The sequence below is a fragment of the Oryx dammah genome, unplaced genomic scaffold, assembly GCF_014754425.2.
Source record: "Oryx dammah isolate SB20612 unplaced genomic scaffold, SCBI_Odam_1.1 HiC_scaffold_20, whole genome shotgun sequence".
NCBI classification, from domain to species: Eukaryota; Metazoa; Chordata; class Mammalia; order Artiodactyla; family Bovidae; genus Oryx; species Oryx dammah.
In genome coordinates, this window is record NW_024070204.1 from 34,247,686 (window position 1) to 34,271,668 (window position 23,983).

The 23,983-nt window shown below is 35.1% G+C and overlaps 1 protein-coding gene and 1 pseudogene across 3 annotated transcripts in view; one reads left to right on the top strand and one right to left on the bottom strand.

The window, feature by feature from the left end:
• The window catches only part of NIPBL (NIPBL cohesin loading factor), a 197,574-nt gene that overhangs the window by 162,681 nt on the left and 10,910 nt on the right, over positions 1-23,983 (top strand). For all 3 annotated transcript variants that reach the window (XM_040262351.1, XM_040262349.1, XM_040262350.1), the window contains exons 33-42: positions 11,621-11,729; positions 13,239-13,375; positions 16,598-16,738; positions 16,857-16,950; positions 17,438-17,592; positions 18,416-18,506; positions 20,358-20,531; positions 20,995-21,185; positions 23,045-23,152; positions 23,637-23,837. In XM_040262351.1, the coding sequence (XP_040118285.1) occupies positions 11,621-11,729; positions 13,239-13,375; positions 16,598-16,738; positions 16,857-16,950; positions 17,438-17,592; positions 18,416-18,506; positions 20,358-20,531; positions 20,995-21,185; positions 23,045-23,152; positions 23,637-23,837 (1,401 nt within the window). The remainder of the gene's footprint in view (positions 1-11,620; positions 11,730-13,238; positions 13,376-16,597; positions 16,739-16,856; positions 16,951-17,437; positions 17,593-18,415; positions 18,507-20,357; positions 20,532-20,994; positions 21,186-23,044; positions 23,153-23,636; positions 23,838-23,983) is intronic.
• LOC120879353 lies at positions 6,724-7,325 on the bottom strand (annotated as a pseudogene).

Here is a 23,983-nt window from a genome sequence, read left to right on the forward strand (position 1 = left end):
TTTTTATCTATAGCTCATTAAACACATACCATTAAAAGTCTATCGTGAAATAGTTTTTTCTGTTTGATATGTCAACAATTTACTATCTGTTCTATTTCTTTACTTTTTAATTTTTAACAATACTTTTAGTTAAACTATATTTAGCAACATTTTTAATAATCAACCAAATTATTTTATTGAAACATAATTTACATGCAGAAATGTTAACCAATTTTAAGTGTTCAACCTGACTAATTTTAATAATTATTTACAATGATGTAAAGAATATCACTCTTAGAAAGTTTTCTTGTGCCTCTTTGTAGTAGTTGCTCTTCTCCCCCAACCCTGGGAAACCACGCATTCACTTTTTTGTCACTATATTGTTGTCCCCTTTGTAGAATTTCATGTCCAGAGAATCATACAGCATGTAGTCTTTTGTGTTTGACTTCTAGCAGAATGTTGCTGGTATATTGTTTTATTCCTTTTTATTGCTGAGTAATAGCAATAGTATGGATGTATCATAATTTCTCTGTTAATTCACAAACTTAAGGACTTACAAGTTGTTCCCAGTTCAGGCTGTTAATGAATAATGCTACTTGTGTGCATATTCTTGTGAAGTTGGGTGTTTTCATTTCTCTTGGGTCAATTCCCATGGTCGTGATTACTGGGTCATGTGAGTGAGAAACTGCCAGGCTGTTTTTCCAAAATGGCTGAACCATTTTGCATTTCCACCAGCAATATTCCAGTTGATCCACATTGTCATCAATACGTGGTATTGTCCGTCTTTTTAAGTTTAACCCTTTGGTAGTGTTTAGTAATATGTTACCTTTAAAAAAAGTTCAGGACGCCTTTTTTAAGTACCCTCATGGTGTTTGCTTACGTTATCCAGTCTGTGACATTTTAGACTCTCTTTAGCAATCATCTTCCATTTTATAATTTTACATGATATATTTGATACCCTTTCCCCCATAAGTCAAATAATTAACTGTATTATAGAGCCTTATGACCATCTTAGTTATATTTGTGTCAATCATTCCAAAGGGGACACAATAATTTCTAGAAAGCTCTACACCCATGTTTCATATGATACTAGTATAGCTCTCAGAAATGTTGTTAGTAAAAAGAATCTAAGGTAATATTCCTGTGTGTTATTGGCAGGTTGGAAGTAGATAAGTGAACACTAGATTTATAACTTCTTGGCACTAGTTTTATACTCTTTATATCTTTACTCTCTAGTCCTCTTTTAAGCTCATTGCTCTTTCTGTTCCTCCCTGTTTTTTGCTTTCCTGCTTTAGTTTCTGCCAACAATTTGTCTAAATGACATTGTGACTTCCTGGATATAGTCATTAAACTAGCAGAGTTTAGTTTTATAAAGTAAAGGACATTTTATTAAAATATTTGTATAAATATATGATGGAGGTATAATCACTCTAACGGTAATAACAACACTGCATAAATTTGCAGAAAAGCTTGAGGATACAAAGAAGGGACTGCTGGAATTATTTTAAATTCTTGAATCAAAAATAATCAACATTCTTACTATTTCCACATGAGCTCATGTATACACATTCCATTCTGTCCAATTTTAGATACATCTCATTGTTATTTTTGTGTTGGTTTGACTTCATATAGATAGTGATTCCCAATTTGTGGAATGTGATAGCCTTGGGAAATTTTAAGTACTACATGAAATAACTTCATATTTACATAGGCATCAAACTCTGCCGCTGACTACATAATGTTAGAATGTCACATATAGTATATATAAAAGTATACACACACACATACACACATTTTTTTAATGTATGGAGACTGATGTCCCTTTTAACTTTTAATGAATTCATGGTTTCTTTTGAATTTTTTCAGTAGTATGTGGAAAAGTTAAATCATGAAAGTTCTTTTTTTTTTCTAAAAAGTGGTCCAGTCAGTGTAAATCACTATCATAACCTATAGTGGGTACACAAAATTAATTTTGCAGTGCCACTCATTTTCATTGCTTATGTTCTAAGACTACAGCACCACCACCCCCTTTTTTTTAGTTTACAGGAAAATGCAGGCAATGAGAAAACTTAAATAGCCTACATTTCATCTTTTCCTGGCCTTTGTAATCCAAAATAAGATCTGCCTCTTGAAGTTTACAATCAAATACTCTTATTGCCATCAATCAGTGAATGAATAGAAAAATGACTATATCAATATTCATATAATTTGATAGTGCTCCACATCATAGAAGCGCAGACTGCTAATACATACAACAGTATAGACATTTATTAAAGCACTCTGCAGAATGAAGGAAGCCTTACACAGGAGAGTACATATTCTGATACCATTTATATGAAGTTTAAGGAGAGGCAAAACTAATCTGTATTGAAAAAATTCAGAAGAGTAGTTTCAGGGGGCCAGGGATTTACTCAGAAAGGATATATATCAGTCATCTCTTCTAGAATATTATATTCTCAATAGAAACAGAACCAACTAAATACTGAAAAACAGAGACAGAGGAATGATTTATTATAAGAACTGTCTTGTGTGATTGTTGTTGTCATTTAGTCACTAAGTCAGTCCTGACTCTTGTGCAACCATGGATTGTAGCCTGCCATCCCAGGCAAGAATACTGGAGTGGATTGCCATTTCTTTCCCAAGGAATCTTCCCAGTGCAGCGACTGAAGCCATGTCTCTTCCATGCAGGCGGATTCTTTACCGCTGAGCCACTAGGGAAGCCCCTCATGTGACTATGGAGCCTCTCAAATCCCGCAATCTGTCGGCAAACTGGAGACCCAGAAAAGCCCCGAGTGTGTAGTTTGTTCTGTGTCCTGAGGCCTGGACCACAGAAGCAGGTAGTATAAATCCCAGTTCAAATGTGAAAGAAGACCAGTGTCCCAGCTCAGGTGATCAGAGAATGGTTGGATTCTTCCTTCCTCTACCTTGTGTTCTTTTCAGGCCCACCCACATTGGAGAGGACAATCTGCTATGCTGAGTCCACCAATTCAAGTGCTAATCTCATTTAGAACTACCCTCACTTACCAACACATCCAGTAATAATGTTTAACCAGATAACTGGGCATCCTTTGGCCCAACCAAGTTAATGCTTAAAATTAATCATCACAGCTCTACCCTTTGTTAACTTGGCACCCATATATTGATACATCTCTTTATACCATACTAAATCTCCAAATAAAGACAATAACAAAGTCATGATTCTATCTAACATGATACAGCTATCCTGCATACAACCAAAAATTCACTAACCCCTTTCCCAGAAGAAGTCCTTGAGTAATGTTTATTCTTCTCCTTCACATCCCATAATTTAATTACTACCATGTCAGTTTATAATAACATTTAAATACTTTGATATAAAATCAATATACTTTATGTTCTGTGGTAAGGAAATAGGAGGTGGGAGGGAAGAAAGACATTTTCTCACTTTCCCTCCCTCAGTCTCTCTCTTCCTGTCCCTCTCCCCACCTTGCATACATACAACACACACACGTATTTATGACAAAATAAGCAGGAAATACTCATGACAAAGTCCTTGTATCTATAACTGATAATGTGGTCATAGTTGGTATTATTACTAAGAGATGGCCCAAGGGATCTCTTGCATTCCAAACATACTCTTATGTACCTCCATTGTGGAATATTACACTAGTTTCTTTTTGGTGCATGCATGTTCAGTTGTTTCCAACTCTGTGACCTTTTGGACTGTAGCCCACCAGGCTCCTCTCTCCAGGGGATTCTCTAGCAAGAATATTGAAGTGGTTGCCATGCCCTCCTCTAGGGAATCTTCCCGACCCAGGGATCAAACCTGTGTCTTGTAGCTCTTTTGCGTTGGCAGACAGTTCTTTACCACCTGGAAAGCCCAGCTCCTTTCTTTACTTGTTGATTCAGAGGCATAAAGAGTGCATAGTAGTTGACTGACAGTCTTTCAGTTCAGTGGGATTCTTATTATGTCTTCTGGTACAAAAATTCCTCTCTCTGGAACCTCTCTCCAGGCCAGCAGAACATAAAGTCACTGGAATGGAAGCAGAAATTTTGCTAGTCATTCATATAGCAAATGATTGATTAGCAAATTTGAGTGAGTGATGCCTTTCAAATTTCCACCTCTTGATTTCTGGACCATGAATCCTGGCTATAGACAAAACATCACCATGTATTGGATGCTGATTCAGAGCATAGGAGCCTGCTGGAGAATCTTGCCCCAGCCACAGCAAGATATTGCCCCCTATCTGATGTTGTAACTGAGTTTGTAAAAGGCTGTATCCACCTTCTGTCAAGTCAGCTGTTTCAGAATGGTGGGAAACATGGAATATGAGCATGGGCTCACTGCTGTACTTCTTTTGTGCTGAAGTGCTTTTCTTAATCAAAGCAGGTTTGTGTGGAGTTATGGCAAGAGGAGAAGGGGATGACAGAGGATGAGATCGTTGGATGGCATCACTGACTCAATGGACAGGAGTTTGAGCAAGTCAGGGAGGTAGTGATGGACAGAGAAGCCTAGAGTGCTGCAGTTAGGGAGTTGCAAAGAGTCAGACATGACTTAGAGCCTGAACAACAAATATTATGGTAGATAAAGTATCCTGTAAGTCCATAGGTGGTAGTTTTGGTAGAAGTATTGATACAGAAAAGGCAAAAATATATCAAGAGTGCCGGTTTCAGTATGAACAAAATGCTGCCCCTTCCATGATGGAGGCAGCCTAATTGTAATCAACCTGCCACCAGGTAGCTGGCTGGTAATCCCAGGGAGTTGTTCCATATCAGAAACTCAGTGTTGTTCTCTACTGCTGGCAGAGTGGACCATAGATAGTGTGGCCTTGGTGAGTAGAAGTCCGTGTTGCTGAGCTTAAGCATGACCTCCATCTCTGCTACCACACGTAGTTTGTTCATGAGCCCATTGGGTGAGGACAGGAGTGGCTGCGAAAAGAGGCTATTACTTGGAGAAGGTATCTGCAGAGCAAGTCATCCTATCCAGTTGATTTTTAAGACCCTTATCTGTTGAGGCCACCCTTTGGTGAACATTCATGTGGAATATAAATATTTTACCATTCAGAGATGCCTCTTTTTCAGATTCCCTTGTCACCGACTTTGATCATTTGTCTTTCCAAGCAAAGTGAACGAGATGCACATCTTGAAGTTCTGCCCAGTGGGGGAATTTTTCTTCACCACTGTCCTTCAGGGATGTCCCAGAAAGGGGCTGTATTGCTGCAACTGTCCACTTTGGGGTGATCCCTGCATGTTGTGTAGACCCATCTGTAAACCGAGGATACTCCCTGTGGTCAACTGAGGCCAGAGGTGCAGGCTGAGAGAAGGCAGTGTAGCAGGATAGGAACCATAGGCATTTTGGCCACTTTTTCATGTAATTAACTTGTGCCCTTCAGCCTGCTCTGACCTAATCGTGTGTACACTGCTTCCCTTTGATGATAGAATGGTGCTTTGCACACCCAGCTTTGTGGCTTGGTGAGGCAGTCTTTGAGGAAGTTTATGATGGATAGCTCAGAATGCATGATGATTTTGGTGGCCCATGGGTAGGCATTCAGTATCTACTAAGGCCAAGTAGTGTGCCAAGAGCTATTTCTCAAAAAGAGAGTGGTTATCCCAGAGGGTGGCAGGGCTTTGTTCCAAAATCCTGAGGACCTATACTGCAGTTCACTTATAGAGGCTTGGCAGAGGCTCTAGTCAGCAGCCATATCTGCCACTGACACCTCAGTGCTGCTGATCTGTGACATAAGTGGCAAAGCAGCTTGCACAGCAGCCTGGACCTGCCTTTCCAGAGCTGCCTTCTGTTCTGTGCCCCATTCAGCACTGGCAGCTTCTCAGGTTACTCAGTAAATGGGCCAGAATAATATACCCAAATGAGGAATAAGCCTCCAAAATTCAGAAACTCACTAAGGCATTGAGTTCTTTTTTGGTTATAGAAAGGACCAAATGCAACATCTTATTCTTTACTTACAGTGGACATCACACCATGTCCCACACCACTAAGCCCCCAGGAATTTCTTAGAAGTAGAAGACCCCTAAATGTTTGTTGGATATATTCCCCACCCTTTCACACGCACATTCTACGAATAACTCCAGTGTACTTGTTCCTTTTTGCTTACTATGTGCAGTTGGCATAATGTCATCAATGTAATGGGCCAGTGTGATGTCATGTTAAAGTGAAAGATAATCAGCGTCATACAAACTAAATTATAATGTAAGACTGGGCAGTTAAGCTACCCCTGAGACGGTGCAGTACATTTCTGGCCTTGCCAGTTAAAAGCAAACTGCTTCTGGTGGGCCTTTAACAAGGATGAGGAAAAAAGGTATCTTACAGATGATTAGCTATACACCAGGTTCCAGAGGATGTTAATTGGTTGAAGCACTGACATCTCATCTGGTACAGGAGCTGCAGTTGGAGTCCTGACCTGGTTAAGCTTATGCTAATAATTAAGGGACTTTTCTAATGAGTTGGCTCTTTGTATCAGGTAGCCAAAGTATTGGAGCTTCAGCATCAGTCCTTCCAATGATTTCTTTTAGGATTGACTGGTTTGATCTCCTTGCAGTCCAAGGGGACTCTCAAGAGTCTTCTCCAACACCACAGTTCAAAAGCATCAATTCTTTGATGCTCAGCCTTCTTTATGGTCCAACTCTCACATCCATACATGACTACTGGAAAAACCATAGCTTTGACTAGATGGAACTTCATTGGCAAAGTGATGTCTCTGCCTTTTTCTTTCCTTTACTGTTATTTGCATTTATTTTTTGTGGCCTTTATTCCTGGGCCTTAAGTTTTTGTTTCTTCACTTTCTTCCGGGATATGTTTTTCTTCTGTGCAACCTCCTCTTCTGGTTTAGGAACAATCTGTTCTTTTTCAGTAAGGATCATCTCAATGTGGCAGGGAGAGCTCAGGTAGGGGTTGATCCAACTACGAGCTTTGTAAGTCCTGAGCCACATCCTGTGGGCTTTGTTCACCTGGATGTGCTCAGTGACGAGAGATTCTACATCTAAGCCCTTAAGTTCAGCATTACTCTCTGCATTTTTGAGCACGTGCAGTAAAATTCAGCACCCTTTTTGGGCCACTGATCCTGCATCCAGCCCCACTGTTTAGCCTGTGCACACCTACCAACTCCACCATTGTAACAATGGAATGGCACACATTGCTTCTTTAAAGTGACATCCTTCAGATACTCGCAAGCTTTTCGGATATGCATACCCTTTATGGCCTGGGCACTTCTCACGAATGTTCTTAAAGTGAACATGAAGATTTGAACCTCTTGATTTACATGATTTTGTGGGGTTTTCTGGGTCAAGTGAATAGCGCACCATTTTTAGAGGTCACCGCAGGCTGCTTATCGGAAAAGTGATGTCTCTGCTTTTTAATACGCTGTCTAGGGTTGTCATAGCTTTTCTTCCAAGGAGCAAGGATCTTTTAATTTCATGGCTGCAGTCACCATAGGAAACCAAGACAATAAAGTCTGTCACTGTTTCCTTTGTTTCCCTACCTATTCGCCATGAATTGATGGGATCAGATTCCATGATCTTAGTGTTGTGAGAGTTTTAAGCCAGCTTTTTCACTCTCCTCTTTCACCTTCATCAAGAGACTCTAATTGCTTTTTGCTTTCTGCCATAAGGGTGGTATCATCTGCATATCTGAGGTTATTGATATTTCTCCCAGCAATCTTGATTCCAGCTTGTGCTTCATCCAGCCTGGCATTTCGCATGATGTACTCTGCATGTAAGTTAAATAAGCAGAGTGACAATGTACAGCCTTGACGTACTACTCCTTTGCTAATTTGGAACCAGTCCATTGTTCCATGTCCGGTTCTAACTGTTGCTCCTTGACCTGCATACACGTTTCTCAGGATGTATATAATCATGTACAAAATTTTGGTAAAAATATGGATGGTTAAAGGCTATTGTGATGTGGTCTCAGATGCAAATGAAGAATATGCTATTGGACAACAGAGAACAGTCTGTCCTTGTAATCTGGTGAAGCACTTGGCTAAATTGTGTTCCTTTTCTAGTGTTTGGTGAAGGGAAGACTTCAAGTGATGAAACTGGATGTTTAGCTGAGGAGATTTCTAAGCAAAGGGTTGAAGGTGCAGCTTGATTTCTCATGTCCGAGTTTACAATCAAATAGTGTCTTTGTCTCCATCAACCAGTAAATGGCTAAAGAAAACCTAATGTATCTATACAGCTAAATAGTACAGCATGTCAAAAGGAACAAACTATTGATACTTAACAGCAACATAGGTAAATAATAAATGTATTACACAAAGTGACAAGAGTCTTATACAGAAGAGTACATGTTATGATTCTATTTATACGAAATTCTAGGAGAGGCTATACTAATCTATATGGAAAAAAATCAGAAGAGTGGTTGCAGGGAGCCAGTGGATCAAATGGAAAGGAACATGAGGGAATTTTCGAAGGTGATGGTAATAATCTATATCAGTGGTTTTAAAAGTTAACAAGATTATCTGTGACTTGTTAGAAGTAAAATTTTAAGACTTTTGTCCAGATTTAATTAATCAGTAACTCTGAAGTTGGGGCCTACCATTCTATAGTTTAGCAGTCTCTAGATGATTCTAGTGTAAGTTAAAGATGGAAAAAGTTTGTCCTCTTTCTTGGTAGAGTGTTTGAGTTATAAAGGGGAATGTACTTAACAAAACTGGGCAACTGTGGATTTGTCCATATCATTTTATGTAAATTTTATCTCAAAAGGAAAAGAGAGAGAGTATATTGATGTCTACAGCTTACTTACCCATCAAAAAATTGGACAGACATGTGTATATGTTTATACTATATATATTATATATGCACACATATATATGTACATCTGTGCATGCATATTGTGGGGCTGATTTAACATCACATGTGTGTATGATTTAACATTAAACAAAAATAAGTAGTCATATCAGAGGATACAAAAGAAATTGTTGATAAAATTTAATACCCTTGAATGATAACATCTAGTAAACTAGAAGTAAAATCTGATAGAGAATAAACTATAAAACCTAAAATAAAAATCATGCAAAATGGGAAGATGTTAAGAGATCTCATCAAAATCAAGAATAGAAAATATTTATCAAGCATGTCAAGGTGTTCTTAAACCATATATGGAAAAGTAGAGTTGAAAATAATCATCACTTCTGAAAATGCAGGAGCACTATTGTGTCTTAACAGGTACCAGGACTTATTAAAGATTGAGTAATTAAGATACCTTGAACTTTTCAATAAATGGGACTGGAACAAGTGGCTACCTATAAGGGTTGTGTTTCACACCCACACACCCACACACACACAGAGATTAAGGGAAATCTTTAAACTTTTAGAAGACAGTGTGTATGTGTGTGCTAAGACACTTCAGTTGTGTCCAACTCTGTGCAACCCTTTGGACTGTAGCCTGTCAGGCTACTTTGTCCATGGGATTCTCCAGGCAAGAATACTGGAGTAGGTTGCTCTGCCCTCCACCAGGGTGTCTTCCCTACTCAGGGATCGACCCGCGTCTCTTGTGTCTCCTACATTGGCAGGCCGGTTCTTTACCTCTAGCACCACCTGGGAAGCCCCAGAAGACAGTATATGTATTAATATATTTTTGACTTCTCTTAAGGAAGAATTTCTTGAGTCACAGAAAACCAGTAACCTGAAAAGACTGATAAATTTCACTGCTTTAAAATGAAGAACATTTGTGAATCCAGAAGAAACACAAAGTGGGACAGATATTTGATACATATATAACTGACAAAGGAGCATTGTTAGAAAATATAATGAGCTCCTTTCCTACAAACCAATATAAGGCAAGAGTCTCAATAGGAAAACAGGAGAATGTAATGAATGGACATTTCATAAAGAAAAAAAAGAAATGTGACTTAAGGTATTCAGCTTCATTCATGATATGGGAAATGCAAATCAAGGCTATTTTTAAACTTAGCATTATTTCATAGAGTTGAACATTCATATTACCCATGACCCAGTAATTCCATGCCAAGGTACATACCCAAGAGAATCTTACATATGTGTACCAGGAGACAAATAAAAATGCTCATTATGCCACTAAAGTTATAATTAACCTGTCTTCAGAAGAATGGATGAATGAATTGCAGTACAGACACAATAGCCTATTTTATAGTAGCAAAAATGAGTAAAGTAACAGTTTCATGCAACAACCTGGATTACATTAGTGACATATTAAATGGAAAAGGCAAATCCCAGCATGATACCTTTTAAGAAAATTGAAAATCCGGCAAAACTAGAAACAGTATTTAACTTAGTTTTTTTTTTTAAGTGAAGAAATGGGAAAAGTTCTGATAAGTGGTACTTTGAAAGTGAAACAGGAAGATGGGATAAAGGAAGGAGCACATTGGGAAATATAAGTTATTGGAGATACTCTTAAGTTAGGTTCATAGTGCATCATTATATTTATATTCAAAGAAAAGGGCACATAACCAGTATTGGCAGTGTGTCGTAACACAAAATTTATGATTAATACTTTTATGTGTACTTGGTGTCTTGAAGAGCAAAAAGCAAAAAAAAGGGTAAAGAACCTGTTTTCTACCCCTTCCCCAAAAAGACCAAGGTAGCATATAATATTAATAGCTGCTTAAGGTTGAGTTACAAAGCAGGACATGGAGAACTTGCTGTTTAGAGCTGAAACTGGGTAAATTGAATCTACCTTGATTTATTTCTTTAAATTGGAAGGAGTAGGGGAAATGTGTGTGATAAGTTATTCTGATTGCTATCAGTTGTAGTCATCCACACATCTTGTAGTGAAAATTTAAATCTTCTCTGTCCTATACTAGCCACGTGTGATTTTTCATTTTATTTGAATTTTTATTTATTTTTAATTCCTCAGTTATACTAGCTACGTTTCAAGTGTTCAGTAGCTGCATGTCGCTTGTGGCAGCAATCTTGTACAGCACAGATATAAAACATATCCATCATTGCAGAAAGTTAAAATTGTACAGCGTTGGAACCCTTGACAGAAATTACACATTTTTAACTTCTTTAATAACCCAAGAATTGTATTAGCTATTCTTTATTAACAAAACAGATGTATCTTAGATGATGTTACCATTGACCTCTGATTATGAAAGATTGTATTTATTTTACAGTTATAATTAGACTGATCTCTTTTCTCATATCATTATTTGTAGCACATCTCTATCATTGTTTATTAGTAAGTTGGTAAAAGATAACACAGGGAAGAAATCCAGCCTTGTGTTTTATAATTGCAGATTTTAAGGTGCAAGTCAGATGTAGTTACAGCTATTTTTAAAATGTCATTAACCCATAATAAACTTTTTTTGAGAAATCAAAGAACTTGAAATGATGAGAGATGGAATTCTAATTCTTTAAAATCACTCAACTAGCATTGAGGGGTACTCTTAAGGGAAGGTCAGTGTTCTTATTTCTCTCATATTCTGCCTTAGGTTCTATACATAGCAATTTAAATAACTTCATACTAAAATTGTTTGGAAATATCTTTAATTACTGGTTATATTTTAAAATATTTGTTATATATTTTTATGAATTTGCACTTTCAGTATTAAATTGTTAATAACCAATTGAAAATCTTATTACTTATGGACACATTTTGATGCATTTATATTATTATTGTCTAATGAATTATACTGGGATTTTTTTTTTCATATATATACACTTATAGTTGTTGAAGTCTGAAGAGGATTCCTCATATAAACCTGTGAAGAAAGCTTGTACTCAACTTGTTGATAACCTAGTTGAGCACATTCTTAAATATGAGGAATCTCTAGCTGGTAAGACATTTTATATATTGGTCATTAAGTTGATTTTATAAGATATTTTAAAATACTTTGTGCACATTTCTTATTTTCGCCTCTCACTCTGCTTAGCCTAATAATTAACTACTTCACTTTTAAATGAACTCTGTTTTTTATTATGTTGAATCCCAGGTTATTGTTACATTATATATAGTTGACTGGTATTATTTACAGCAGTGTAATAGAAGCATGGGACTCATCTCTTTCACATATCTTTCAATAGAACATAATTTTAGATGTCATAATGAGCAAGAATTAAAGTAAGTCCAGGGACTAATGTATGTAGGTAAATGTGCTTATCCAAAAACTGTTCAGTATCTTTCAAATTATATAAAAATTTCTATCAAAATGAAGTTAATTATTATAAAAATGTTTTTAAAAGATTTATAGTACCTTCCTAATACCATTTATAATTATATAAAATGTGCTTAATCTTGACCTAGAAAGGTGTTAGTAATTTTTAATTTGACAAATTCCTTAAATATTTAATAATATATATTATCTATCACTCAGTCAAATTGAAGTTATTAATGAAAATATAAATGATTATAAAATCATAAAAGTCATAATTGTTATCTATTGCTTAAAAGCACACAAGACTAACATTACTTCCCATCCCCTAATATATATTAATCAGGAACAGTAGTCAGCCTCAGTCAATTTTCAGAATTGGGGGCCATTTACCTCTTACAGAGGTACCATTTATGGTAAAAATTGTTGATAGTGTTTATATTTTAATACAGTCTTTTTTTTTTTTCATTTTCCATGTTTACTTCTTTTTCTTTGTACCTCCTGTTCTGTTCCCCAGTTTTTCCCTTTCCTAGATTTTAAAGGTGATACTGTTGTCACTTAATGTTAAAAAGTTGCTAAGGTCCTCTAAAAATGCTCAAGAACTAAGACACTTTGTATCTCCTAACTAGCAACACTCCCTAGAACCAAGAAACATTGAATCTCCTAACTAGCTACACTTTTCTCTTACTGAACAGCTTTTGCTTGTCTTAATACAGCACTGATCCACTTAGGTATCATTCCTGTCTTCTGACATTTTACCACAGCAGCATCTTTTTTCCCCAGTACCCTTAAACACAGTATCACCTCAGCTAAATTGTTTTTGTCCTCCTTTGCTAATTTCTTTCCCATTCTCATTTCCATGCATTTTAAGATACTAACCAACACCATGTTTATTCTCAGAATTCCATCTCTAAACTTCCCAACTTTCATTCTACTTTTTACTTGAATCCTCCTCCCCTTAATGTGAAACTTGCTTTCCATAGTGCAGCCTTTTTGCCCTCTATCCTTAATACATGTAATTTTATATGATATAGAAAGGCAAGAAGTCTAGTATCATAAGGAATGCTAATCTGTTGTATTGAGGCATGTACTAAATCTATTCAGAGGATAGTATTGAGTAATTTGAATAATATTCTGTATCATTTCCACTGCCTTGTCATATTTTAGTGTCTTATTTTCTGTTTGTTTTTCCAGACTCTGACAATAAAGGTGTGAATTCTGGAAGATTGGTAGCTTGCATAACCACTTTGTTCTTATTCAGCAAAATAAGACCCCAGCTCATGGTTAAACATGCCATGACTATGCAGCCATATCTTACCACTAAATGTAGTGTAAGTATAGAGCTGTCTGTCCTGTTTTTCTCTCTTATCTAAGCCATGTAGTAACTATTTTAAATTTAGAGTTCGCAATGTGTCATCCACCTTTCACTGACAGATGACAGTCATTTTCACTGAAAGATCAACTGGGTTATGTACTCAAATATAGGTTCTAATATATGTAGCAAGTTATCTACAAGCATCATTTTTCTGATGTATTATAAATAAATTTCAGGTTTCATCTCTCTAAGCTCCTCAAGCTAAACTCTCAGTAATGCTTAATAAATGTAACTATTGTTAGGACTTAAACAGTGAGTGAGCAAAGTTCTTGTCACTGAGAAATTTACTGTCGTTTGGATTCTGGTTTTGCTTTTCATTTGTTATTTTTGATATATTTTATTTATATAATATATTTATATACTGAATATGAAAAATAAAGGATCATCAGAGATGTTAGGTTTTTAAGTTAATATTACACATGTTCTCCTAAAATCAAATGTGAAGATTAAATACTGCTTAGGTCAGATAATCCCACAGTTTATATGACAGTATGGTAAATTCAATGGCTTATTACAACAGTAAATTTTAAAATACTCTAAAAATCTATGAATGTAATTAGTTTTTTACTTCCTATGTTCCGAGCTACCTAAGGAGCTAATTTTAACTGTTTACTAAATTTGTTTTGCTGCTATGGTCAGGTTTTTTGGTGATCTAAATAAATTCTAGGTGAAAAACTTCAGGATGTCCTGAGGAATTTTAAAACCAGAGAAAAGTATCAGAAGATAAATACATTAAAAATAATATATAATACTTCTGAAACAACATTTAAGTCAACATATATTTCTGTCTTTAGGGCTTGTGTTAGATCCAGATATAAACTGATTAATATGTAATCTGTGACTAATAATAATAGTTAATAGTTATTGAGCACAGTGCCAAACACTAAAAAATTTTGCATGCAGCATCTCATTTACATTATGAAGTTAGTACCATTATTATCCTGTTTTTATAGATAAGGAAACGAAAGCTTAGAGAATATAAATAATTTGCCCAGTGTCATAGCTAATGAGTCCCAAAGCTAGAATTCAATACCAGGTCTGTTTACTTGTAGAATTTAAACAATTGAGCCTTGATTATCCATTTCAATGGATATTTTTTAAAGCAAGGTTACTTGAAAACATTTTGTATAATTTGTTATGCATACACACACTAATATAAAGTTTTATATAAATAAGGCTATTTCATATATATGATAGACACCTTTTTAAATGTTTTGTTATTGTTGTTGTTTTTAATATCCTACCCTCATTTCAGGATAAGCAATCTGGAGTGTCCTTGCATGTTTTATCCATGTTTCTGTAATTGCAGACACACATTATACAAATGGTTAACCAGATTTTTTAAAAATCACTTCATGTTATATATGTATCTGTCAGGCATTTTTCCTAATCTCAAAACAACTGATGTATATTCATTCTTTCGAATAGCTGTGTATTATTCATCTTATGGACATCTTATGATTTGTTTAACCATTTTTCCATCTAGACGAGTATTTATTTTTTATTTACATTGTTTCCTGTTGATAGCCACTATAACCAATTCCTTAATAATCGTTCCTATTCATATACTTTTAAATATTAGTGCTTCTTTTTCTTTGGCATAGTCTGAGGAATTGACTTCCCAGATTGAAGGAATGTTTTTGCAGTTTTGATTTTGTTTCTGAATAGCTCTTGTCAAATTGCTGGTGGACATGTTTCATAGCCACTTTGGAAACCAGTGAATGATGCTCTGTGTCATTTTTGTACTCTTTGCCAGGCTAACAGATGTAAAAGAATGTAGTTGTTTGTTGCTTCAGCTTCCCTTACTTGATTTCCAAGAAGGTTTAGCATCTTTTTTGTGACATTAACCAGTTGAACTTGATTTTCTTTAATTTGACTGTTCTTATCCTTTGCTTATTTTACCTTTGAACTGTGGACCTTTTTTTTGAAAACTCTTTAATTGTTTGAGATATTGATCTATCTTATGTATATTCATTTCAGATATTTCATATATTCTACAGCTCTTTTCCTTCATGATTTTCATCTTCATTTAAATTTTTCTTTTAGATTTTAAGATACTTTATTTACTTGATTTTTCAAGTCAATTATGTTTGAAAAAATTTTTACTGTATTTTTAAAGTAAGATTCTGTCAGAGATTTTCAAATGAATTTATCTTGAGAAAAACTAATTTATCCCTTCACCCACTTTAATCACCTGTTGCCTATAATTTTTAATAAGTTTTAAAACCTCTAAAATTTAAAAAGATTGTAATGTTAACATTTTAAATTTTAGAATAAAGGAGACTTATACCTAATTCTGGGATTCTGTGTTTTCCTGTATCATAAAAGGGGTTAACACAGCACTATTGTTAGCACTCAACTTCAGCACTGTTCACACTTAGCACCTGGTTATTCTTTGTTTTCAAGAGCTTTTCTGCATGTTATAGGATGTTTGGCAATATCCTTGGCCTCTATCCACTGGATGCGAGTAGTGCCCTCATGCCAGTGTTACGACAACCAAAATTGTCTCCATATATTGCCAGATATCCATTGGGGGACAAAGTGAAAGTGAAAGTATCAGTTGCTCGGTTGTGTCTGACTCTGCAACCCCGTGGACTATATAACCTGCCAGACTCCTCTGTCCATGGAATTCTCTAGGCAGGGATAATGGAGTGGGTTGCCATTTTCTCCAGGGGATTGTCCCAACCCAGGGATTAAACCTGGGTCTCCTGCACTGCAGGCAGATTCTTTACCATCTGAGCCACCAGATTGAAAAATATTAATCTTAAAAATTGTACCAGTCTTTGGTAAAATACTCTGTTAAATATTTAAACACCATTGTTCAGAACTGATTGTTAGTGCATATTAGGGAGAAAAACAGTAACTGTAGCATTATGACTAAGTGACTCAAAGATCACATGGTAAGTTAGTGACAGAGCTAGAATAGAATCCAGGTTCCTGTCACTATCTGCTCCTCTTCCCTTCATACTTTAAAAAAGCTCTTTCCTAATAATGCTATTTTGTTTTTTTTTTTTGCGGGGGGGAAGCTATTATGTGTGTATATATATATATATATATATATATATATATATGTATATAATATACCTATAAAATAATACCAAAACCCCAAATACATAAAGCTGCATATAGTTTCTTTTCAGGTTTTGATATTCATAAAGCTTTGATTTTATCCTTATAGACACAAAATGATTTCATGGTTATCTGCAATGTTGCAAAAATTCTAGAACTAGTTGTACCACTGATGGAACATCCAAGTGAAACTTTCCTTGCCACTATTGAAGAAGATCTAATGAAGCTTATCATCAAATATGGCATGACTGTAAGCATTCACTTTGCCACCTCTGTTGATCAATATACAATTCACAAATCATGTGTTGTTAAATCACTTAATCATGCTTTTAACTTTTATCTAAACAATAACATTTTTTCTCTTTTAGGTAGTGCAACATTGTGTAAGCTGTCTTGGGGCTGTTGTAAATAAAGTGACACAGAATTTTAAATTTGTGTGGGCCTGTTTCAATAGATACTATGGTAAGTTCACTGCCTGGGCTTTAAAATTATTTTGCCAGATCCTGCAGTGTCCAGTTCCTTTTTAACATATCTGATAAAAGATAATATCAAATGAATTATAAGAGGTGTGATTGTCCTCTATAGTCCATTCTCAGAAGCAATACTTCCTGGTATCTTTTATATTCCCTCAATAACCCAATGTGTTTACTTCAGAAATTTATCTTAAGTGAATATTGGTAAGTTTTTTGCCTACTATGTCAAATAAAATTTAAATACCATTTTTTTTCTTAAATTAGTTCTTTTAGGCTCAATTGGAATGCCCTCATATTTCTAGGCATGTTTAATACTTAGAAAAGTTTAATTTTAGTACATTTTAAATTGAATTTATATTTACTTAATTTTAGTAAAATTTAGTTTTAGTTTATTAGCAGTAATTATTTGAGCATAACAGTTCAAGAATGGAGGGTTTGTTACAAATAATATAAATAAATGTTACTTATTTTACTAGGTGCCATTTCAAAATTAAAAAGTCAACACCAAGAGGACCCAAATAACACTTCACTCCTAACAAACAAACCAGCACTTCTGAGATCCCTTTTCACTGTTGGGGCACTGTGTCGGCATTTTGATTTTGATCTGGAAGATTTTAAAGGCAACAGTAAGGTAAAGATCCTAATATTATTATTCAGTATCCTGAAAAAATAGAACTATGTGATCTGTGCATTAAAAAGTGACTATAATGTCCCAGGATGAGCAGCATTAGAATAGTCTGGGTTTTGGTTTTGTTTTGTTTTAATTTTATTGTATTTTATTTTCTGTTTTTTGTATATGCGGCATATGAAAGGGCTTTCCAGGTGGCACTAGTGGTAAAGAACCTGCCTGCTAATGCAGGAGATATAAGAGATGCAGGATTGATCCCTGGGTCAGGAAGATCCCCTGGAAGAGGGCAGGGCAACCCACTCCAGTATTGCCTGGAGAATACTATGGACAGAGGAGCCTCGCAGGCTGCAGTCCATAGGGTTGCACAGAGTCGGACATGACCAAAGCAACTTAGCACACACACATGGAGTGTGGGTTCTTAGTTCCCTAACCCAGGATTGAACCCGCACACCCTACATTGGAAGCATGTAGTCTTAACCACTGACAGACCAGGGAAGTCCCTAGAGTTGTCTGGTTTAATTCTAAAACAATGCTATTCAAAACATGGTCTGTGAAGCCAATCTGTCAGTTACCAGTCCATAAGAAATTAATGCAAGTTAGATCTACTTTGTATTTGTGGGACACTTTGTCGGCAGCACTTTTATTTTTTAACTGTCCCAATGAATGAGATTGTTCTAAAATTTATGGCCTTATACATGTATTGGTGATTTATTCTTTAGTAAAGCTTACATGCAGAAGTTTGCTTTTAGATATTTTTTCCCTTTACAGTTGAAAACGGATCTAAGCTACTCTTCCTTATACACTTTAATGTGTTTTTCCCCCTTAGGTTAACATAAAGGATAAAGTACTTGAACTATTGATGTATTTTACAAAGCATTCAGATGAAGAAGTGCAAACAAAAGCCATCATTGGTCTAGGTAAATTAAGTCTAGATTTCTTCCTAGTTCTTAGTTGTTTGAGAGGTTAAGAAAGTTTTAAAAATTTTGTGAGTCTAAAATGTAGATTTACTTAAGTATGTTTCTGTTTAAAGTAGGATCTGGTGTCTAGAATATACATCTGGGGGTTAAAACAACTGGGTTCCACTCTTGGCTCATCCAATGACTTCCTGGGTGACTTTCAGCAAGTTGTGTAACTTGTTTGTCGGTTTCCTCATTAGTAAAATAGAGGTGACAATACTTTCTTCTCCCCCTACTTTATAGGGTTCAAAGTACTTTAATAAAGAAAAGTGATGCAGAAAAATTTGTACTGTTGTATATTTTTTTAATTGTTATTTTTTCTTTGCAAAGTTTTGTCAGTGTATGTGTCTGCCTCTTCTAAAGACAAAACAGAGGGCAGTCTACACAAACTTCTATTTATTAATATATAGAAAACACATGGTAACCACATAGGAACAGCTGGATGTATACTTTTTCTATATTATTTTTCCAAGAGCATTGATGTAATAAATACATGTGGTTAGGTTAGATCTTTGAGATTTATCTGGAAAGATATTGGAGAAGGATAGCCTTAAAGTCTTGATACCTGAATTAAATGCACTAAAAAAAATTAGAAGAGCACTCTCTTCATGTTTTTGTGCTGTTGTTTTTTGTTGTTGTTTGTTTGTTTGTTTGTTTTGTTTTACTTTGTACAGATACATATAAAGTGTTCATTAAGGTTAATAACTTAGAAATTTTATTTAGTAGCTTTAATAAAGTTTATAATTTAAGTCTTAATATCTTATTTCCTCTTCATCTCTTTCAGAAAATTACATATAGCAAATAGAGTAAAAATTCATATACCACTTACTAGGGAGTTGTATTGGTAGAGTATTACCTTTCAAGTCAAATGTGTACTTCAGTCTGGACATACATTCTATAAAATGGCAAAAACTAATAGTGTTCCATCTAATTCAGAGAACAGAGTGTAAATTGTAATTTGAAGCAGTACGATCCAGAAAATAGTGCCTTTAGACCGGTTAATAAAAGTTGCCTGGGCCATTGTTATCCTGTGTCACCTTGGGCTAGTTATCTGATCACTCTATGCTTTGAATTTAGTTTGTTATTTGGCATCCATAATATTTGCTCTCATCAAAGATCTTCGTTTCATCTCATAAAGAAGCATTTTGTACAAATAAACATGGGCAATACTATTTTGGGTAATAAATATGGGTAATAATTTGTGATTATAGAATTCAGCATTGTGGCTTCATTATAACAACATATAGAAATAGATACAAGATTTTTAGCTTTATTTCAGAATTACTCTATTTTATCAGATGAATATATTTTAGTAGCACCAAGGTTAGTACCTTCTACTAGGGATCTAAAAATGCACACATTACCACTTAAATCCTGAAAATATTCCATTGAGGTAGGTGGGTGGTAAATATTATTGTCCCCATTTTACAGATGGAGAATTGAGGCACAGAGAGATTATGTGACTCACCCAAGGTCACACTACAAGTCAGTGGTGGAGCCAGGAATAGAACCCAAGACTCCTGACTCCTAGTCCACTCCCTTAGCCACTAGGCCCTGCTCCCTCCTCATGGTTTCCTCTTGTGTGAAATTCTCCTTTGAAATGCAATTTCTTGTTTTTAATTCATGGGGGAAGAAGTACCTGCTCTAATACTTCTCTAGGTAAGGCCACCAGCATATTCTTCCAATCATTTTAAGTTTTAATTTTTGAAATAAGAAACTCTTTATATACTTTATCAACATTTTCAATAAATGTTATATGTAATTTTAATATGAATATATCAAGAGAATTTTTGTTTTTTTCATCTTCTTTAGGATTTGCCTTTATTCAGCACCCAAGTCTAATGTTTGAGCAGGAGGTGAAAAATCTATACAATAATATTTTATCTGATAAAAACTCCTCAGTAAATTTAAAAATACAAGTGTTAAAAAACCTCCAGACCTACCTACAAGAAGAAGATACACGTATGCAGCAGGCAGATAGAGACTGTAAGTGAAAATATATTTTCAAAGTTCACAGTGGGTCTGCAGTTAGCATACTCTGTGACTATTTTTTAATCCTGATACCTACTTAACCTATATTAGATAAAGCAGTTGAGTTAAAGAAGATACTTCATAAACTCCCTAAAGTAGTTTATAAATTGAATGTGCGTGCAGACCTTAACATTTTGACAGAGGGAAAGGGATTATACTTTCTCATCGTGTTCTCCAAGGGGTCTCTAACACACCTAAAAAAATTACAAAACTAAGGACCAATGGGTCAGCTGTTACATTTTGTGCTTTTGATTGTGACTTAATTTTATTCTTGCCTAGAGAATCCCAGGGATGGGGGAGCCTGATGGGCTACTGTCTATGGAGTTGCACAGGGTCGGACACCACTGACGCGACTTAGCAGCAGCAGCAGCAGTAAAGTTAATATACATATTCTTAGTATGTTTACTTCCTTTTGTAGGGAAGAAGGTTGCAAAACAGGAAGATTTGAAAGAAATGGGTGATGTTTCCTCAGGGATGAGTAGTTCCATCATGCAGCTTTACCTCAAACAGGTGCTTGAGGCGTTTTTTCACACCCAGTCAAGTGTACGCCACTTTGCCCTAAATGTCATTGCATTGACTCTAAACCAAGGTCTTATTCATCCAGTTCAGGTAAGTATGTTTTACAGCAGTAGCACTTACGGAAAGAGCCAAGAATTTGTTGCTACTTGAAGACATTGTGATTAGAAAATAAGTAGTTCTTTATTCCTCTTAGTTGTCAAATTTGGGGGCGGGGGGTTGTCCCAAACTCTTAGGAATCCAAGTTTAGTCCATCTTTTGGGTTGTTTTTAACTGCAAAGTACATATATATTCTCTATTATACAAACTTTAATTTATATTTGCACAATATGTACTCAGTATTACTTCTTCTAAGTAGGGATAATAGATTTAATTCATGTTGACTCTTACCTCTAAAATCCATGTAATATAAATGGAGTTAAGAGTATAATCTATCTTAACAGTGTGGATTTTAGTCCACAGAAAAATCACCTATATAATCTGAGCTCTGTTCCTTCATCTTTAATTGGAAGTAAGATCAAGCACCCAATACCTTAAAACGTGGATTTGTAGACTAGATGATGTACTCAAGGCATATTTGTACAAGGGATTGGAAGCTAATGCTTATGTAGTAGTGTTCACCATCTGACACGTTCAGGAGAGTGCCATAGGCTGCAGAAGTGAATTTGTTAAATAACAACAGCCTGTACCCTTCAAGATTTTTATTTTGGCTGTTCTAACTTCTAAAAAATATATTCTTGATTCTTCTCTGTGTCCTGAAACAAAACACACTAATGAATATTCAGTCTCTTCTTTGTGACTCAGAGCAAGATTACTTAATAAAATGTACAGTACTCTGTTGATACTCTTGAGCTTTTTAGATACTTAGGGCTCTTTGCTGATATGCTTAATAGTTTTAGGTTTTGCTTTTATTGTATCTTTTTTTGAACTTAAAAATTTTATATTTATCAAAAAATTGTAAGAGTGGTACATTAAGCCCTTTATACTCTTTACATATATTTTGCCATTTTGCTACATTTGCTTTCTCTCTCCATACGTACACTAAATCATTTGATGATAAGTTTGAGATATCATAATTCTTTACCTCTCAATACCTCAACATACATTTTTTAAAGAACAGAAACATTCTCTTATAAAACCATATGCAGTCATCAAATTTAGGAAATTTAACATTGATACAATAGTATATAATGTATTTTCATATTTTACAAGTTAAGCTAATAATGTTTTTTGTGAGCCTCCCCCGACCCTGCAATTCAGGGTTTGATTCTTGATGACCCATTCCATTCAGTGCTATGTCTACTTTTTTTAAGTTGTCTTTTATTTGTTTGTTGCTATTTTTATGGCTTCCTCACCTCTAATTCAGAGTCACTTAACATAGAAGTAGTGTTTCCTGACCTTTAGATGTATACAGTGAGTATGGCTGTTACCAGATTACTAGCTAATCTAGCTGTCAGTCCATTGAAGCCATATCTAAAATCAGCATTGTGGGGGGAATTTATATTTTTCTGTTGTTGAGTATGGAAGACAAAATTTTTTCACCCTTTATTATCTTTCCTAAGAAAATTGTTAGGCCTAAAAAATTATTGGATTATTAATTTGTAGTATATATCATAATCTTAAATGGATATTCTTACTTTGGGAGCCCTTTAGTCTTTTTTTTTTTTTTTTAATAAAAGAACTTTAAACTCACACTGAAATTGCTTGAAGTTCACCACATCACTTTTTTTTTTTAATTTTTGCTGATGCTCCAGTGCTTTTTTACTTTTAGCTAAATCTAAGGGAAGATTAATAAATTTTAAAAGAACACTAAAACATAGCATTCATTTATAGGAAAGCCAATGAGTTAAATTCATATGTCCCAGATATATAGCAAGTTTTAATATATGTCAAGATACATATAGAGCTTTTACTACTATGATGTCTCATGAATTCTTTATTTTTATTTCCAGTGTGTGCCGTATTTAATTGCTATGGGCACAGACCCAGAACCAGCTATGCGGAACAAGGCTGATCAGCAGCTTGTGGAAATAGACAAAAAATATGCTGGATTCATTCACGTATGTATTTTTAAATTGTGCAGCCTAAATTTAAATATTGTTCTTTGGTAAACCATTTCTTTGGCAAATGTTCTACCCAGATTCATATTCGAATAAAATATTTTGCTTACTAATTACTTCTAAACATGAATCTAAGTTTGTCCCCCAAGGTGTTTATTCTTTTTAAAATTAACTCTTTAAGATTGAGCTGAAAGTAACAGTATAGCATGCATGCTGGATGAAACCCAGGATGCATGGGTTCTAGTGCCTACTGTGTATCTTGGCAGTGATAGCTCCTCTGGGTCTCCACTTTTCTCTTCTATAAAAATGAGCAGATTACAATAGATGGTCTCTAGTATTCCTTCCAGTGCTTGCATTCTATGATTTTTATTATTGTAAATAAAACCAAATTATAAAGTTTGCCTCTAACTATAATGCTCAAATTATATTTTTAATTTGGCTCTTTTAATTTCTGTGACAAAAATAAGGCTTTTATTGATTTCAGATGAAAGCAGTGGCTGGCATGAAGATGTCTTACCAGGTACAACAGGCAATCAACACATGCCTAAAAGATCCTGTAAGGGGTTTCAGGCAGGATGAGTCCTCCAGTGCTTTGTGTTCACACCTTTACTCCATGATCCGTGGAAACCGCCAGCACAGACGCGCCTTTCTGATTTCTTTACTCAACCTCTTTGATGACACAGCAGTAAGCATTAAAAACTTATTTTAAGAAGATAAATGTTCTATAAATTGAGGCAACATTTTTAAAATATTATCATTTTAATAAATAATAGTGACTATCTTAAATATGTTTATTTAGGTCTATGTTAACTACAAGGTATTGAAGAGGAA